General features: G+C 43.8%; 1 protein-coding gene across 15 annotated transcripts in view; it reads right to left on the reverse strand.

The window, feature by feature from the left end:
• The window catches only part of RALGPS1 (Ral GEF with PH domain and SH3 binding motif 1), a 142,412-nt gene that overhangs the window by 41,125 nt on the left and 81,382 nt on the right, over positions 1 to 19,905 (reverse strand). For all 15 annotated transcript variants that reach the window (XM_087879567.1, XM_087879564.1, XM_087879561.1 and 12 more), the window contains exons 10-11: positions 3,756 to 3,893; positions 2,042 to 2,135 (exon numbers count right to left, since the gene is read on the reverse strand). In XM_087879567.1, the coding sequence (XP_087735693.1) occupies positions 2,042 to 2,135; positions 3,756 to 3,893 (232 nt within the window). The remainder of the gene's footprint in view (positions 1 to 2,041; positions 2,136 to 3,755; positions 3,894 to 19,905) is intronic.

Raw genomic sequence — 19,905 nt, forward strand, 5'->3', positions numbered from 1 at the left:
TATATACATATACATAAATATATATAAATATATCATTTATCATCCATCCATATCTATCTATCATCTATCTATCTATTTATCTATCTATCATCCCTCCCCCCCCTCTCTCTCTCTCTATATATATATATCATCTATCATCCATCCATCCATCCATCCATCCATCCATCCATCCATCCATCCATCTCTATCTATCTATCTATCTATCTATCTATCTATCTATCTATCTATCATCCCTCCCTCTCCCTCCCTCCCTCCTCTCTCTCTATATACATATATATCAGTGGTGAAATCTGAATTTTTTTACTACCGATTCTGTGGATATATCTTGGTGGACGTGGCAGGGGAAGGATATTGCAAAATCTCCATTCCCACCCCACTCTAGGGCCAGCGAGAGGTAGCATTTGCCGGTTCTCTGAACTGCTCAAAATTTCCGCTACCAGTTCTCCAGAACCTGTCAGAACCTGCTGGATTTCACCCCTGATATATATCATCTATTATCCATCCATCCATCCATCCATCCATCCATCCATCCATCCATCTATCTATCTATCTATCTATCTATCTATCTATCTATCTAATCTATCTACCTACCTACCTACCTATCATCCCTCCTTCCCCCTTTTCTCTATATATACATATTTACATATTAAGTGTTTTTTCTGTCGAAGCACCTGGTCTACCCCAATATGTGGGAGGGAGCATCCTGCTTCCCTATTGCCTTTCAGCTCCAATCCAGGAGCCCTCAAGCAGTCGCTTTCATGACAAACTATTTTGTATCAAGTTTATATTTGCTGATAAAGAAATAAAGGGAGACTAGTATAGATCTATTTCAAGCTATTTAGCTCTCATCAGCTAGCCATACCCTTACTCAGATTCGTTCTTTTTAAGAAGGTGTTGGATATTTATTAGTTCAATTCAATTTATTAGTTCAATTTATATGCCGCCCTCTTCCGAAGACTCAGGGCGGCTTACAATGCACTTATAGTAATAGCCTTCATTCTTTTGTATATACCTGCTTATTAGGGCTTCTGGACCCCCCATAAGCAGTGTTTCTACAAAGTCAGCTTATTGCCCCCACAATCCGGGTCCTCAATTTACCTACCTCGGAAGGATGGAAGGCTGAGTCAACCTTGAGCCTGGTGAGATTTGAACTCGCACTAATTGCAGGCAGTTGGCAGCTAAGTGCTACATAACAGCACTTAGTCCGCTGTGCCACCAAGGCTCATCCACCCTTGCCCATCGATTGGGCAACGATTTGTCTGAAATTGTATAAGGTCTCCTGCTCGAGCAGGAGGTTGGACCAGAAGACCCCAAGGTCCCTTCCAACTCTTGTCATTTTATGTTCTACGTTCTGTTGTAACTTTGAACGGTCACTAAACGGGCTGCCGTAAATCGGGGACTACTGATATTTTGAAACCCCCATGCACCAAAGGATTTCTGGGCTGGGATTCAGAGAAGAATGTCTTTCTTCCCAAGCGTTTCGTGCCGCAGCTTCCTTTCCAAGCGACGGGGATTTTACCACCCTTGCGGAAATGTGTCATGTACACCCAAGCCCATCAGCCGCCCACTCATAAAGCAATCCAGATTTTTTTTTTTTTTTGTCGTGGTGGTGGTGGAGATTGTCGGGGGGTTTTTTTTTTTTTTTTTGGGTTTGCTTAATGAAGATCAGCTCACAAACGGTGCGACAGCCTGAATCACTTACGAGACCATATGTGATGACTACAGAAAATTCAACGAAGGATTTGTCAGTCTAGTCTAGCTGTCTCACTCACTGAGTTTCTTTCGACAGAACCAAGTTTTTATTACAAGCCTTCAGAGAAATAATCCCTCGTTTTGGAAGGAAAGGTTTTATTTCGGAAATGATCTGAAATGTCACTTAAGATTGCCGATACTTTTTTAAAAAAATTTTTTAATTTCCTTGCCAGAGATAATTTTTTTAAAGTGTTTTTTCCCCCCATCCTCCAAGTAGATGGCTAGACTATATTTCTCTCCGGCCCCCACACCCCGTGAAGTCAGCTGAAATGAAGCAATTGTTACTTACTTGTAGTTGTCGTCTTCCACAAATTTTTGAAGCTCTTCAATATACCGGACGGACTTCAAGTATTTTTGCACGTGGGGTAACATTAGAAGGTGATCTGCAGTGACCCCCCCCCCCGAAAAAAAAGAAAAGAAAATGTATTTAGATCTCAAAACCATTATGAAGAAAAGGAGTTTTTGGCAGCAAGAGGCTGAAACTCGCCCGTCCCCATCTATTCTGAATGACCACCCAAAATTATCCATCAAGACTCAGAATTTCACTGAGCATCATACAGTAGTCCTTGACTTACGACTACAACTGCCCAGATTGTTGGGGCCATATGCTGACTCTGTAAATTGCTTAGAGAGGGCTGTAAAGCACTGTGAAGCGGTGCATAAATCTATTTTCTATTCTCTATTCTCTATTCAATTCATAATTCATAATTCATAATTCCATTCCATTCCATTCCATTCCATTCCATTCCATTCCATTCCATTCCTATTCTATTCTATTCTATTCTATTCTATTCTATTCTATTCTATTCTACTTTACTCTATTCATAATTCATATTCCATTCCATTCCATTCATAATTCATATTCCATTCCATTCCACTCCTATTCTCTATTCTACTCTACTCTACTCTATTCATAATTCATATTCCATTCCATTCCATTCCATTCCATTCCGCTCCTATTCTATTCTATTCTATTCTATTCTATTCTATTCTATTCTATTCTATTCTATTCTCTATTCTATTCTACTTTACTCTATTCATAATTCATATTCCACTCCACTCCACTCCACTCCTATTCTATTCTCTATTCTACTCTACTCTACTCTACTCTATTCATAATTCATATTCCATTCCATTCATAATTCATATTCCATTCCATTCCATTCCATTCCACTCCACTCCTATTCTATTCTCTATTCTACTCTACTTCCATTCCATTCCATTCTATTCCATTCCATTCCACAGTCTAATTCTAATTCTAATTCTAATTCTAATTCTAATTCTAATTTTGTTTTACTGTACTTTATCCTACCCTATTTTACTCTACTCTACTCTACTGCCATGGTGGTGCAGTGGTTAGAATGCAGTACTGCAGGCTAATTCTGCTGACTGCCAGCAGTTCAAGCCTGAGTAGTTCAAGGTTAATTCAGCCTTCCGTCTTCCCAAGATCGGTAAATCGAGGACCCAGATCATTGGGGGAGCAATATGCTGACTCTGTCAACTGCTTAGAGAGGGCTGGAAGCGGTATATAAGTCTAAGACGCTATCGCTATTAAGTGGAAGTTCAGAAACCTGAATCTGGGAAAACTCAAAAACAACTCACAGCTTAGGTCAGCATGTAACACGGGAGAAAATGAACAGGGTCCCCTAAAATCGGAAGAGAAACTAAACCAAAGGGCTGCCCAGCTCATGGAGCAGATAAAGTTTACAACCAAGTTTATATAGTTGATGAAGTTATAACCAATATCTGCAATGGGATTTATCCGTAAAATGAAAAGGGAAACATATCCTTTCACCACTGACCCACATACAGACATCTGCAAACCTCGCCACCAAGACAATAAAATCTAATTGCCTAGAACGAATAATGTATACAAGATGGTGGAAACCAAATGACTGAGCAGCACAGAAGGTTAAACTTCAAGGCCAACTTTCACATAAGGGAGACATCTGATTCTAATTTACTAAGCTGGTTAACACGGACGAGGGAGCAAATTTACCAACCGTAGCTGCAAGAGACTTGCAAATCAGCAATGATTCGGAGAATGTTGTTCATTTGATTAGATCTTTGTTCGTTCTCCATGATGCTGCCGGAAGCTGGATAGGCTGAATCGATGTAGATTAAGTCCAGGAGATAAATCCCTAAAATTAAAAGAGATGAGATGACATTTAGTCTACATAGTTGCAACCGACTTAACAGAATAACAAGAGTTGGAAGAAATCTTGGAGGTCTTCTAATCCAACCATGATGGATTAGATTTGCTCAGGCAGGAAACCCTACACCAGTGATGGCTAACCTTTTTGCCATCACGTGCCAGGAAGGGGGGGCAGGGGAGGTTCACGCGCGCACATGCCCACACCCATAATTCTATGTGCCCCGCCCCGCACATGTGTGCGTGACCCCCCCACCCGTCCCCCGCTCTTGGCGCGTGATGGCCCGTTTTTCTTTCTCACCTGGCTCCAGATCCTCTCTATGCATCTGGGGAGGGTGAAAACAGTCTTCCCCACCCCCTCGGAGGCCCGAAACGGCCCATTTCCCAACTTCCAGTTGGACAGGAAGTGTTGTTTTTTGCTGTCCCCAGCCTCCAGAGACTCCTGGAGTTAAGCTGGCGTGCCAGGCGACATGGCTCCGTGTGCCACCTGTGACACGTGTGCCATAGGTTCGCTATCACGGCCCTACACCATTCTGGACAAATGGCAGTCCAGTTTCTTCTTCAAAACCTCCAATGAGGGAACACCTACAACTTCTGCTGGGAAGTTGTTCCACTGATGAATTGTTCTCACTGTCAGGAATTTTCTCCTTAGTTCTAAGTTGCTTCTCTCCTTGATGAGTTTCCATCCGTTGCTTCTTGTCCTGCCTTCAGGTGCTTCGGAGAATAGGTTGTCCCCCTTTTCTTGGGGGCAGCCCCTAAAATATTGGAAGTCCACCATTGCTCTGACCTAGGCTTCCCAAAAGCACGAAGCCAACTCCTCGTCCCAATAAAACCCCCTTTTCCTTAGTTTAAAGGGAATTCCTCTCCAGCAAAGTTCCGGCCAACAGTCTTTCAAGAGATTTCACAACTACAGACCTTGATCAGGCTTGGAGAGTTGCCAGGCCGATATCTGTAGTAGACAATACTTGGCAAGAAGTCAGGAATAGATCTTCACTCTAATGAATTGAACTAATTGTCTCCTGCAAACTCCCCCCCCTTTCGCTCCTCTTTATTCCCTATGGGAGGGGCCATTCACTGTCCACCTGTGGCTTTACTCCTGAGTTGACCCTTATTTCTTAGCTGTTCCCTTCTCCTGGCAGCTCTGTGCATGCGCACACTGGGAACAAGTCAGTGGTGAAATTCATTTTTTTTTACTACCGTTTCTGTGGGCATGGCTTGGTAGGCGTGGCGTGGCTCGATGGATGTGGCAGGGGAAGGATACTGCAAAATCTCCATTCCCACCCCACTCCAGGGGAAGGATATTGCAAAATCTCCATTCCCACCCCACTCTGGGGCCAGCCAGAGGTAGTATTTGCCGGTTCTACTCAAAATTTCCGCTACCGGTTCTCCAGAACCTGTCAGAACCTGCTGGATTTCGCCCCTGGAACAGGCTCCAGCTGTTCTTCTGCCCCATTGATGTCTGACTCCGAAGGCAGCTGACAACTGTCAGATGGCCCTGGCCCCATCTCTGCCTCTGACGCAGAGCCTTCCCCAGACTCCAGGACTGGCCCATGTTCCTCCCCAACCTCCTCACTGTCCGAATCTGCCACCAGCTCCGTTGGCCGCTGGTGGGCCACAACACCCATCATGTCACCTCCTAAGTCCTTCTTTTCACTAGACTAGACTAGGCAAGCATCCTTCCTGGGGTTTAACCTCCAGCCTTTGTTAACTTCATTATTAACCAGCTTTCATAGAGTTGATAAAGTTGGAACTAAAGTCATCTAAACATCACATATAGCTGATAAGATTATGACAGATGTCCAAAAGAACTGCTAGTAAACCGCGGACTATCTTGTGTTAAGCATTTGTCTACATCGTTCCTAAAGAAACATAATCCGAGCACGAACCGTTTGGGAATGAAAGAATTGGTGTCCAATTCTGGAGGCAGCTGGTGTTAGAAGGAAAGCTGCAGAAGATACAACCGCCCCCTGTTACAACCGAAACAGATGAAACTACAGCTGCTAAACAGCTCGCATGGATGGTCTTGCTATTTAGTATTATTAGCAACATTCCGGAAACCTCAGCGGATTCACATAACCTTATGCTAACTCATCCTCATTTGGGGACGTCAATCAATTGGGGGACGCTTCAAGACTCGCTCGAGTTAAATCTTGCCTCTGATCTTCTGCTGACTTATAGAATTGGTATCGAGATTCTCCCCACTACCACCACTTTTACGGGAGAATTTCAGCTCTCTCTCTCCGAAAAGAAACCAGTAAAAGACAGCCTTCCAAAACATCCTAAGCAGAGGTGGGTTACAGCAGGTTCTGACCAGTTCTGGAGAACCGGTAGCAGAAATTTTGAGTAGTTCGGAGAACCGGTAAATACCACCTCTGGCTGGCCCCGCCCCCATCTATTCTCTGCCTCCCGAGTCCCAGCTGATTGGGAGGAAATGGGGATTTTGAAGTATCCTTCCCCTGGAGTGGGGTGGGAATGGATATTTTGCAGTATCCTTCCCCTGGAGTGGGGAGGGAATGGAGATTTTACAGTATCCTTCCCCTGGAGTGGGGTGGGAATGGATATTTTGCAATATCCTTCCCCTGGAGTGGGGAGGGAATGGAGATTTTGCAGTATCCTTCCCCTGGAGTGGGGTGGGAATGGAAATCAGCTGGCGCCAGAGCTGAGCTGGCGTGCCAGGCGACATGGATCCGCATGCCACCTGTGGCACACGTGCCACGGGTTCGCCGTCACAGATCTATAGTCTCAAGAGTAGCAAATAGGAAAATAAAATCCATTAACCAGCTATATATACACACCGGTACACGAGTTTTGTTTTCTTCCTCTACTTGAATTGTGTTCTGCCTATCGCTATGCAGTATATTTTTATTTTATTTTATTTTTTATTTTATTTAGTTTTTCAAACACGTACGAGATAACAGGTATAGGTATAAACATGGACATGAGCACATGAAATGAGTACAAGTAAATGGGGACAGTAGGACAGGGACGGTAGACACGCTGGTGCGCTTATGCACGCCCCCCCTTTACGGACCTCTTAGGAATGGGGTGAGGTCCATGGTAGACAGTTTAAGGTTGAAGCTATGGGTGTTTGAGGATGTAACAACGGACTCAGGTAGTGCATTCCAGGCATTGACCACTCTGTTGCTGAAGTCGTATTTTCTGCAATCGAGTTTGGAGCGGTTTACCTTGAGTTTGTATCGATTGTTTGCCCGTGTATTATTGCAGTTGAAGCTGAAGTAGTCGTTGACAGGTAGGAGGTTGTAGCAGACAATGTTGTGTACTATGCTTAGATCGGACCGCAGGCGGCGCAGTTCCAGATTGTCCAAGCCCAAAATTTCAAGCCTGGTGGCATAAGGGATTCTATTGTGAGCAGAGGAGTGGAGGATTCTTCTCGTGAAATACCTCTGGACCCGCTCGATTGTATTAATGTCTGATATACAGTGTGGATTCCAGGCAGACGAGCTGTATTCGAGAATTGGTCTGGCAAAGGTTTTGTATGCCCTAGTTAGCGGTACAGTGTTACCGGAGAAAAAAGCTTCGCAAAATTAGGTTAACAACTCTTAGTGCCTTTTTGGCAACGCTGTTAACAGTGAGCTCTGGCACTTAAAGACGGTTGGAGATAAGTACTCCCAAGGTCCTTGACAGAGTGAGTATAATTTTAATTTTAATATTTAATTTTAATTCTTCGGCAAAGTTTCTCCATTCAGAAGGATGGTTTTCCTCTACTCTCCATGCGCTTTTGCATCAGTAAAATTCACACCAAAGCTACTCTTGCTCTGAGAAAAATCTTCTGTACTGGTTGGGTTTTTTTTTTTTTTTAATTTATTCTTTTCCTTTGTGCTTTTGCCAAACTGGAACGGTGCCCTCTTCATACAAAGTGATGAAAGGAGCAGCTCTTTTGGAACCTGGCTGGCATCCTTCATTTTTTTTTAAGCCGTTCATAATTAATGCTTGTATTCTCTCGAACGGGTGGGTGGGTGCCACACAACGGCGTTGCTTGGGAATGCAGCGGGCAAAAAATTCATACAAAGGCAAAAGGGAAGGCGAGGAACACCCACATTTTCACCCTCCCCCCTCGAAGCTTGTCGCTAAGGTGTAAGAGTAATAGAGTAGCAGAATTGGAAGGGAGCTTGGAGTCCAAGTAGTCCAACCCAGGGATGGGTTCTAAATTTTTTTACTACCGGTTCTGTGGGCGTGGCTTATTTAGTGGGCGTGGCTTGATGGTCATGTGACAATTATTTAGGATTTAGCAGAGGTACTGGTCTACCAGGCTTTTAACTGCTTGCGGAGCTGTACTGATCTACCCATTTATTTTTGCAGGCACCGGTCTACACATTTGTTTTCTTTTAACATTGATCAGCTGTAGGGCAGCCCTTTGAAGCCCCGCGGCAAGAGTTTAAACAGTTTTTTTTCCCTCTAGCCATCAGCTGGGACTCAGGAGGCAGCAATAGAGTGGGGGTGGGGCCAAATAAAAGGTAAGAATAACGCGAGGGGTGGGGGGGGCAGAACCGATTCGGTGACGTCGTATCGTCACCGCTATCGGCTCTGCGGAACCAGGCGGAACTGGGAGGAACCCACCACTGGTCCAAGCCCTTGCTTAGGCACGGAGACTCTATACTATTTCAGAGAAACGGGGTGTCCGATAACTTCTTCAAAACTTCCAGTGTTGGAGCATTCACAACTTCTGGAGGTAAGACGTTCCACTGGTTAATTGTCCTCGCTGTTAAGAAGTTTCTCCTTAATTCCAGGTTGCTTCTCTCCTTGATTAGTTTCCATCTGTTGCTTCTTGTCCTGCCTTCAGGTGCTTTGGAGAAGAGGTTGACTCCCCTCTTTGTCTGCAAGATGCAGAGTGAGGCTGCAACAGTTTGGCCGTAAAGCGAAGCAGCCACTTGGCCGTTGATTCTGCAGTATTTAAGACCTGGGAATGAGGGGTGCCTATTTGCCCAGCCAAATCAGGATAAAGCATCTAAACATTTTTTTTTTTTGATAGTCCTCCAGATACACATACATTTCTTATTACTGCTGTTAAAGGACATTGTGGCTTAGATAGAAAACGCCCAGGTTTACATAGCTCTGTGGTTTACCGGCTGATTTTGACCAAGTCCCTTTTTCCCCCCACGTTCTCGTACATTTTTGTAGCCCACATCAACGTCTTTTTAATAGGGGGTTGGTGGTCCTTTCCACTGGCTACGATTCCAGACCGAAACCACACGGATGCCGAAACACTGAGAAGCCTTCATTAGCCTCCCTCCCCTGAACCAATTAACTCCAGTTCATCTCCAGAGGAAATGCTGAGTTTGTATCTTCACTACTTTGCCATAGAGGGAGGTTCCACTTGCTTGCCTTGATCTGACCCTAACACGGTTAAAATGTCGACGGACGGAAACGGCTTCAAACGGGGGATACAATTTAAAGATCGCAACAGGGCAGGCCAGATTTCCTTTTAAAAACCCCAAACTGCAAGGCATACTTCAGGAAAGTTGTGGGTCTGTTTTCCAGAAGATAGCAGTCTTCCAATATTTGAGGGGCTGCCCCCAAAGAAGAGGGGGGTCGACCTGTTCTCCAAAGCACCTGAAGGCAGGACAAGAAGCAACGGATGGAAGAGCCGAGGTGGCGCAGTGGTTAGAGTGCAGTACTGCAGCTACTTCAGCTGACTGCTAGTTCAGCAGATCAGCGGATCAAATCTCACCGGCTCAAGGTTGACTCAGCCTTCCCTCCTTCCGAGGTGGGTAAAATGAGGTCCCAGATTGTTGGGGGCAATATGCTATTTAGTAGACTGTCTTTGGTGTAAGCCGCCCAGAGCCCTCGGAGAGTGGGCGGCATAGAAATATGACTAATAAAATAAATAAATAAAATAAAGGACAGATCCAATCTAGAACTAAGGAGAAATTTCCTGACAGTTAGAACAATTAATCAGTGGGACTAACTTTTGTGTAAAGAAGAGACTTCACTTAAGATTGCTGGGAGAAATATCAACAACCTCAGATATGCCGATGATACCACTCTAATGGCAGAAAGCGAAGAGGAACTAAAGAGCCTCTTGATGCGGGTGAAGAAGGAGAATGCAAAAGTTGGCTTGAAATTCAACATTAATAAAACTAAGATCATGGCATCCGGCCCTCTCAATTCCTGGCAAATAGATGGGGAAGAAATGGAGGTAGTGACAGATTTTATTTTCCTGGGCTCCAAGATCACCGCATATGGAGACTTCAGCCAAGAAATTTAAAAGACACTTGCTCCTGGGGAGGAAAGCTATGGCAATTCTAGACAGCTTATTAAAAAGCAGAGACATCACCCTGCCAACAAAAGTGCGTATAGTCAAGGCGATGGTTTTCCCAGTTGCAATGGATGGCTGTGAAAGTTGGACCATAAGGAAGGCTGAGCGCCAAAGAATGGAGGCCTTTGAACTCTGGTGCTGGAGAAAACTCCTGCGAGTCCCTTGGACTGCAAGGCCATCCAACCGGTCAGTCCTAGAGGAGATCAACCTTGACTGCTCTTTAGAAGGCCAGATCCTGAAGAGGAAACTCAAACCCTTTGGCCACCTAAGGAGAAGGAAGGACTCCCTGGAGAAGAGCCTCATACTGGGAACGATGGAGGGCAAAAGAAGAACGGGACAGCAGAGAACAAAGTGGCTGGATGGAGTCACTGAAGCAGTCGGCGTGAGTTTAAATGGACTCCAGAGGATGGTAGAGGACAGGAAGGCCTGGAGGAACGTTGTCCATGGGGTCACGATGGGTTGGACACGACTTCGCAACTAACAACCACAAGAAGAAGAGACTGGACAGTCATTTGTCTGAAGTGTTACAGGGTTTCCTGCTTGAGCAGGGGGTTGGACTGGAAGACCTCCGAGGCCCCTTCCATCTCTTTTGTTATTCTGATAACTTTCCAGGGTTTGCCACAAGAATATCTGTCCTGGGGTGGGAGGGGATTGATTAAAACCGAGCAGTGTTTGTATTGCAGGAGGAGGATGTTTTGAAAAGGAGGCCATGTTCGCATCAACTGAACAATTCCCTCGAAAAGACAGAATTGCTTGACGTGGAGACTTTGGCCAAAGCCAGAGCCAGAACCTTTCGGGGGTGCCAAAGAAAGCATGGCAAGGTTGATTTCTAAACTCCTGGCTCTTAAATATGCTACTGTGTGGAGAACAGGCGAGATTTTATTTTATGCGGAGGGGTGGGGGGGGAGAGGAATGAGGGGAGAGGACTCCCTTAAGAAGAAAAAGCCATCGGGATCCTTTCCAGAAAAGTGAGCTCATGGGCAGCTGCCTCCACAGACGGAAATATTTTCAATCTCTAGGCAAATCCTACTTCATGATTGCTCGAGACAGACAATCAGCTGGCGATATGTGGGCAGCCACGCATGTTTTCATTAGTGAGTGAGATTTTGGGGGGGGGGGCGCTTAGGAAGGAAGCCGTGGGCTTCTTCGACCATCTGCGATTCCATGAATTGTCTCCCTTCTTAAGAGTAGAGCAGAGCAGAGCAGAGCAGAGCAGAGCATAGAATAGAATAGAATAGAATAGAATAGAATAGAATAGAATAGAATAGAATAGTGGATAGGATAGAAAAGAGAAGAGAAGAGAAGAGAAGAGAAGAGAAGAGAAGAGAAGAGAAGAGAAAATGGAAGAGAATAGAGTAGAGTAGAGTAGAGTAGAGTAGAGTAGAGTAGAGTAGAGAATAGAATAGAATAGAATAGAATAATGGATAGGATAGAAAAGAGAAGAGAAGAGAAGAGAAGAGAAGAGAAGAGAAGAGAAGAGAAGAGAAAATGGAAGAGAGTAGAGTAGAGTAGAGTAGAGTAGAGTAGAGTAGAGTAGAGTAGAGTAGAGAATAGAATAGAATAGAATAGAATAGAATAGAATAGAATAGAATAGAATAGAATAGAATAGAATAATGGATAGGATAGAATAGAATAGAATAGAATAATGGATAGGATAGAAAAGAGAAGAGAAGAGAAGAGAAGAGAAGAGAAGAGAAGAGAAGAGAAGAGAAAATGGAAGAGAGTAGAGTAGAGTAGAGTAGAGTAGAGTAGAGTAGAGTAGAGAATAGAATAGAATAGAATAGAATAGAATAGAATAGAATAGAATAGAATAGAATAGAATAGAATAGAATAGAAGGAAGGAAGGATTTGTAATTTGACCATCACGTTCTCAGCTGGCTGATCATTAAAGCTTCTCGAAGTTATGCTGGTCACTTGAACCCAGGATCTCTCTTGAAAGTGATCTCTTTTGCAATTGCCGACCATAAACGAAGGACAAATTGTCAGATGAATGAGAGGAGAGTGAAGAGGAGGAGGAGGAGGAGGAGGAGGAGGAGGAAGAAGATGATTGTGGGGTCCTCAGTGCTTTCTGAGGCTTGGTGATTTTCTTGCAGACTTTTCATAACCCACTTAGATAATATCATCAGTGCTAGGAGGGAAGAGGGTTTATGGAGAAGAGGAGGAGGAGGAGGAGGACCGTTGTAACATCCCAATGGTCACGTCGTCAAAATTTAAATACTTGGCAACTGACTCGTATTTATGACGGTTACAGTGTCCTGGGATCATTTGTGCCCTTCCGAGAAGTGAAGTCGACGGGAAAGGTGTATTCATTTACCCACCGTATTCCTAACTTAACGACTGTAGCGATTCATTAAGACCAACCTTGGCAAGAAAAGGTCGTAAAAGAGGGAGAAACTCACTTAACAACAACGTTCTCACTCAGCATCCAGAAACCGTCGCCAAGGACTGCTTATCACAAAAGCCACCTTATGGTTGTCTGGCGTTACCTCACGTTTGCTACAAGCCCGGCATTCTTTGGAATTGTCCAGCCAACATATCCAGCTGACGTGTTCCAACTGACGCATTCAAACCACTGGAGGGAAAAAGTGATCTTTTTGCCAATTATTCCCCTCTTTGAGAAAAAAGCAAAAATTACAGGGCTTTACTAGAAGAACGAGAAGGAAAATATAAAAACCCCACCATAACTTTGAGATTAGCTTTGGCTCCAACTGCATATTATTCATTCAGAATCTTTTCCACATTTGAAGAGCCCTCAAAAAAAGAATTGTTTCTCAATGGCCAATTTGAGTGATCTGTGGACAAACCCTGACCCCCACCCCCCCCAAAAAATGCCCAGCATCGACAGTTTGCAAAACCAGAGGCACCGTTTTTCAAAAAGTTAGCAAAGAGTCAGAATACGAAGCCAAGAAATCTGTGGTCTCCTCGGTCTGTAGAAATTTAGAGGAAGGGTTCCGTGGATTAAGGGTGGGGCAGGAAAAAACTTTCCTGCGGAGAAGAATCGACAGCCTAATTACTCTTGGTAGGATTGGGGGTATTTGGGGTGGGGGATCAAATGAACGGGGGAGTTTTGCCAAAGCTGGCAAGAAACTGTAAGGTGGGATCCATCAGGCCACCCCCGGTAGCCAGAGGAATGGAATCAGTCAGCAAAGCTTGAATAAATAAAGCGAGATATATATTTTTTTCCCCTTTAATCTACTGCCACAAAAGAGTAAAGAGAAGCAACTACGTAGGTACGGTAAAAGAAAGAAACCAAATTCTAAAGTCTTTCATGAGATAGATAGATAGATAGATAGATAGATAGATAGATAGATAGGTAGGTAGGTAGGTAGGTAGGTAGGTAGGTAGGTAGGTAGGTAGGTAGGATGACAGACAGATAGACAGATAGACAGACAGACAGACAGACAGGTAGGTAGGATGACAGACAGACAGACAGACAGACAGGTAGGTAGGTAGGATGACAGATAGATAGATAGATAGATAGATAGATAGATAGATAGATAGATGTAGACATATAGATGATTGATAGATGATAGATAGATAGATAGATAGATATAGATAGATAGATGATAGATAGATAGATAGATAGAGATAGATAGATAGATAGATAGATAGATAGATAGATAGATAGACAGACAGATGATAGAGAGAGAGAGAGAAATAGAGAGATAGATAGGATGATTGATAGATAGGTAGATAGGATGATAGATAGATAGATGTAGACATATAGATGATTGATAGATGATAGATAGATAGATAGATAGATAGATGTAGACATATAGATGATTGATAGATGATAGATGATAGATAGATAGATGATAGATAGAAAGATAGATATAGATAGATAGATAGACAGACAGACAGATGATAGAGAGAGATAGAGAGATAGATAGGATGAGAGATAGGTAGGTAGGTAGTTGGTAGGATGATAGATTAGATAGATAGATAGATAGATAGATAGATAGATAGATAGATAGATAGATAGATCGGTAGGTAGGTAGGTAGGTAGATAGACAGACAAATAGACAGACAGATGAGAGAGAGAGAGAGAGAGGATGATAGATAGATAGATAGATAGATAGATAGATAGATAGATAGATAGATAGATAGATAGATAGATAAACAATTAATCTGTGGAACAACTTGCCTCCCGAAGTTGTGGGTGCTCCCACTCTGGAGGTTTTTAAGAAGCAATTGGACAGCCACTTGTCTGAAATGGTATAGGGTATCCTGCTTGAAAATGGGGTTGGACTAGAGGACCTCCAAGGTCCCTTCCCACTTTGTTATTCTGAATCGTAGAAGTAAAATCTGATACCAACAAACTGAAACACTCTGTGGTCATGAGACGTATTTTCCACAATATTTGGTGTACAGCTGGCACTGCTAATGCTAACTCCTATAGAGTAGAGTAGAGTAGAGTAGAGTAGAGTAGAGTAGAGTAGAGTAGAGTAGAGTAGAGTAGAGTAGAGTAGAGTAATCTTTATTGGCCAAGAGTGATTGGACACACAAGGAATTTGTCTTCGGTACAGAAGTGTACATGCAAAAGAACAGAGTAATATTAATCATAATAATGATACCAATAAGAGAGGGTAGTAGTATATCACAGTATTATATTAACAGTGATATCTGAAATCATATGCATGTCAGGAAGGGACGATTTAAATTAAGGCAACTCAAAGACCCATTCTTTGTAACCTCAATATCCCTTCCAATGGTTGCGTTATCTCCTATTGCTAATAGGGCCTAGATACCACTGTTATTAGGGACACGGTGGCTCAGTGGCTAAGACGTTGAGCTTGTCAATCAAAAGGTCTGCAGTTCAGCGGTTCGAATCCCGAGTGCCGCGTAACGGGGTGAGCTCCCGTTGCTTGTCCCAGCTTCTGCCAACCTAGCAGTTCGAAAGCAGGTGAAAAATGCAAGTAGAAAAATAGGGACCACCTTTGGTGGGAAGGGAAGAGCGTTCCGTGCGCCTTTGGCATTGAGTTATGCTGGCCACATGACCACGGAGACGTCTTCGGACAGCGCTGGCTCTTCGGCTTTGAAATGGAGATGAGCACCGCCCCCTAGAGTCAGGAACGACTAGCACATATGCGCGAGGGGAACCTTTACCTTTAACTTTTACCACTGTTATTTTTTTAAAAAAAACACTACATTTTTTTCCACCCTACCCTTAAGCAACATTCATCCGCGGAACAATTTTATTATTATTTTTTTTCTATCCCAAAAAGGTTTGGGAAAATTAATACGCTTCTTAGTCACTACTATAATCCCCGCGTACTTGCAATTAGACAATGCTGAAAGAATGCTTCGTATAAACAGAAAGCTGAAATCAGTTTTGGTAGTTTAATCTGCACATCGGTGACTTATGTTTACCTCATTTGTTTAGCTGGGATCTTTGGTCCAAAACAGCTGCAGGAACTTCAGAAATGCCAAAGTCATTTCCAGGACAATAATTATGCTTGAAAGGATATTTTGTATAGGGGGGGGTGGATGGGGGGAATGCAGAATTTCTGGATCCATCATTTCGTCATGGACAGAACAAAAGAATGACTAGCACGTGAATGGACGTCTCAGAGCCATTCTCATGAAAGTATATTTTAATTCTAAGCCTAATTAACGACCTTGAATTAAAAATTTAAGTCTCAGAAGTTGGACTTAAAATTTGCAGCCTGGTTCAAATACATGGCCCATTGATTATCATCGGTACAACAGTTCTCTCAAGTGGACAGTTCAAAGTTGCCACGGCGCTAAAAAAAGGGATTGATGACTGTTTCTCACACTTACGACCCTTGCAGCATCCCCGGGGACACACAATCAAAATTCAGGTGTTTAGCAACTGACTTGTACTCGTGACAGTTGCATTCTCCGGCCGGGGTCATGTGGTCCTTTTCGGCGACTTTCTGACAAGCAAGGTCAAATGGGGGAATCAGATTCGCTGAACAACTGAATGACTGCAAGCAATTCACTGGGGCAAGAAAGTGTCGTGGTCCGCTAGCAGTCTGCGGAGCTGGCAGCGGAGTCAGACAGTGAGGAGGCTGGGGAGGAACATGGGCCAGTCCTGGAGTCTGGGGAAGGCCCGAACAAGGGCTCTGCATCAGAGGCAGAGAGGGGGCCAGGGCCATCTGGGAGTGATGCACTGACTCCGGAGCTTCCAGAGCCGGACAGTACAGAGGCAGAGGAACAGGAGGAGCCTGTTCCTAGTACGCGCATGCGCAGAGCTGCCAGAAGGCAAGAACAGTTAAAACAAAAGGGACGACTCGGGAGTAAGGCCTGGAGATGATTGGCCCCTCCCATAAGGCTTAAAAGAGGAGCAAAGGCATGTGGGCCCTTTGCAGGAAAGCAATGTTGTTAATTCTGTTTCCAGTCGGCATCTCTGTTTGATTCTGGACTCTGTGTAGCTTTGCCAAGTAGGTCTTTGGCAATGTGTCAAAGGAGATAAAGGTTGGTGATTATCCCGAAGGACTTTTTGCAACTAATTGGGACTCAGCTGTGAATGAACGTAATTCGCAGCTTTTGCAATAAAAGAGGTTTTTGGGACTACTCGTGTGTTTTCATGACTCACAAAGCCTAGGTCACAACAGAAAGGTTGCAAAATGAGGCAAAACTCACTTAACAAATGTTTCACTTTGCAACAAAAATTTTGGCGCTCGATCGCGATTGAAAGTCAAGGACTACTGGTTACTCCCGTGATGGCAAACCTACGGCACACGTAGCAAAGGGGGCAGAGCCCTCTCTGTGGGCACGCACGCCGTCGCCAGCTGCTCTTCTGGTTATTTGGGCCATTTTGGGGGGCGTTTTCCGGCCAAAAAACAGGCATGCGCGCACCAGCCAGCTGGTCTCCGGGTTTCCGGTGCTCCGATGCACTCACATGCACACATGTGCACGCGTGTTCTGGTTTGGCCAAAACGGTTTGCCATCACTGGGTTACTCGTTTTTAACTTTATTCCCTAATCACATTTCTTTTTAAGATCTTCCAAACTGAAGGTCATATCTATTAACCACACCATAGCTACTATACAGGGATTTTAGCGCACTATCGCGCTGTTGCCACTGAAATAGCATCACTTGATCTCCAATATATGCAAGGGCAAAACTCCGATGGTTTCCACCTGGGCTTAATCTGTTTTTGTTTAAAAAAAAAAAACCTGCTATTTTCCAGCTCAGTTCTTTAAGAACTGGTTGCATCTGGACCGGTGGCTGGGTCTGTTTCCAATTTTGATAAAAGAGAATATTTGTAGCTCAAGGTTGAACTGTGGCGTACTTGGTGCTCTCCGAGCTTGGTGTGGGGGTCGGGTTTTTTTTGTGGACATTTCATGACCCAACTAGGTAACATCATCAGTGCTAGAAGGGAGTGGGGTTCTTGCACCTCCTTCTAGCATTGAAGATGTTACCTAGTTGGGTCATGAAACATGCGACACGAAAGCAGCCAAGCACAGAGAGTACCAAGGACCCCAGGGTCCTCCTTCTCCTTCTCCTCCTCTTCCTTTCCCCCTTCCCCAAACTGGGACGCTGATTTTTTAAACAGAAAAGCTGTTTGACCCATTGAGTAAAACAGTTGAGTGACATCCTGTCTGGTAGGTCTGTCTGAAGTAGCGACCAAAATATTCTTAAGACTTGCAACAAAAGTTGACTGCAACAACAAAAAATATTATTAGAAAACGCTTGAATCAAAGGTGCTGAGACTCTGGAAAGAGTGCAGAGAAGAGCAAGAAAGATGATTAGGGGACTGGAGGCTAAAACATATGAAGAACGGTTGCAGGAACTGGGTATGTCTCGTTTAATGAAGAGAAGGACTAGGGGAGACATGATAGCAGTCTTCCAATATCTCAGGGGCTGCCCCAAAGAAGATGCAGTCAAGCTATTCTCCAAAGCACCTGAAGGCAGGACAAGAAGCAATGGGTGGAAACTCATCAAGGAGAGAAGCAATTTAGAACTAAGTAGAAATTTCCCGACAGTGAGAACAATTAACCAGGGGAACAACTTGCCACCAGAAGTTGTGAATGCTCCAACACTGGAAGTTTTTAAGAAGAGACTGGACAGCCATTTGTCTGAAATGGTATAGGCTTTCCTGCCTGGGCAGGGGGTTGGACTAGAAGACCTCCAAGGTCCCTTCCAACTCTTGTTATTCTATTCTAAAGTTTGTTTTCTCCAAAAATTAATTCTGGTTGCCATTTCCACTTGTTTGTCTTCTCTAGGCAGGTAGAACGGCTTCCCTCCAGAATTGCTCCGTTATTCCTGGAGAAACTGGACAACCATTTGTCCGGAATGATGTAGGTGTCACCGTCCCAGCACTGACATATATAAAGAGAGGAGAAACTTGAACTTTTGCCTGCTAAATCCCTTTGAAGATTCTGTCTCCTCGGAGATGGGAGAGGGGGGGAGACATTCCTGTGATCTGACGAAGAAGAGATCAGGAAAGGGACTTGGAAGATAGCCAATGAGAAGCAGAGAATTGGGGATCGGAAAGGGAGGGATTGGGAGGGCAAAGGTCAGTACTGACCGTGAAAGAGCCAGGATCAGATTGCTGTGCTCAAATAAAGCGAAAATTTCCTTAAAGATTGGCAGTTTGGAAATTCATTTATTTTGAGATAGCATCGAAACCTGACAGTAGGCTCTCCTGCTTGAGCAAAGGGTTGGACTAGAAGACCTTCGACGTCCCTTTCAGCCTTACAATTCAATAATGTCCGATTCCATGATGCACAGCTGTTACCTACTGAAAACCTTGCTCCTGACTCTGTCTCAGGAAGGAGGATGGCTCCTTTAGCCAGCCAGGGCTTCGCATCAGCTGGTAACGATTGCAGATTATTATTTTTTTTAATATAAGACATGCTTGCATAATTTCATGCTTGGGGCTTGGGATAGAGCATCTGGTACGAGGACGACCCTGAATGAAACAGACCGAAGGAAAAAAAAATGTTTCTCGCCTGCATGTCTCCATCTTTTTCGTGGCTTGTTGCTACAGAAGTAGAGCTTCTGTTGGAGGCGGAATTTGGTACCAATAGACCCAAGAATGCCGTGATGATTATCCAGACCGAGCTAGGCTTCACTCAAAAGTAAACCCTACAAATTGACTCCGGAGTGCGCTTGAAAATTAATTCCATCTGCTCGACGGACCATGGCCAATGACTTCAACCGGCTCCTTTCCATCCCCCCCCCACACAAAATAGCTGGACGTTTATCCTTCCATGATTAATCCTGACCTATTTCAAAACAGGCCAGCAATCTATTAAAAAAAAAATGGCCTTATAAGATCTAAGGTCTGGTTTCATAGGAAGCCATCTACGGACATAGCCTGCATGTCCCAGGCATCCTCACGTATAATTTTCGTCTAGGTTGATTCCAAAAATGCAGAAACTCGCTCGCTTGTTGGGTTTTATTCAGAAAAAATAAGAGTAACTATTTGGCTTTGCGTTCCTATACTGTCTGCTTTCTGTTTATAAGATCAACCAATCTGTATCTTCTTGTATTAGTTTGTGTTCTAGTACAAGATTAATGACTTAACCTCTAATAAATGCTTAGAGTTATTAGGACCCTTATTTCTTAATTGCAGAACTGTTAAATTGGTATCAAATATAATTATCTATCTATCTATCTATCTATCTATCTATCTATCTATCTATCATCTATCTATCTATCTATCTATCTATCTATCTATCTTCTATCTATCTATGTATCAATCTATCTCTATCATCCATCTACCTATCTTCATATATACCTTCAAATTTAA

Source organism: Pantherophis guttatus, chromosome 16 (genome assembly GCF_059756535.1).
Source record: "Pantherophis guttatus breed Tessera chromosome 16, ASM5975653v1, whole genome shotgun sequence".
In the NCBI taxonomy this organism is placed as follows: Eukaryota; Metazoa; Chordata; class Lepidosauria; order Squamata; family Colubridae; genus Pantherophis; species Pantherophis guttatus.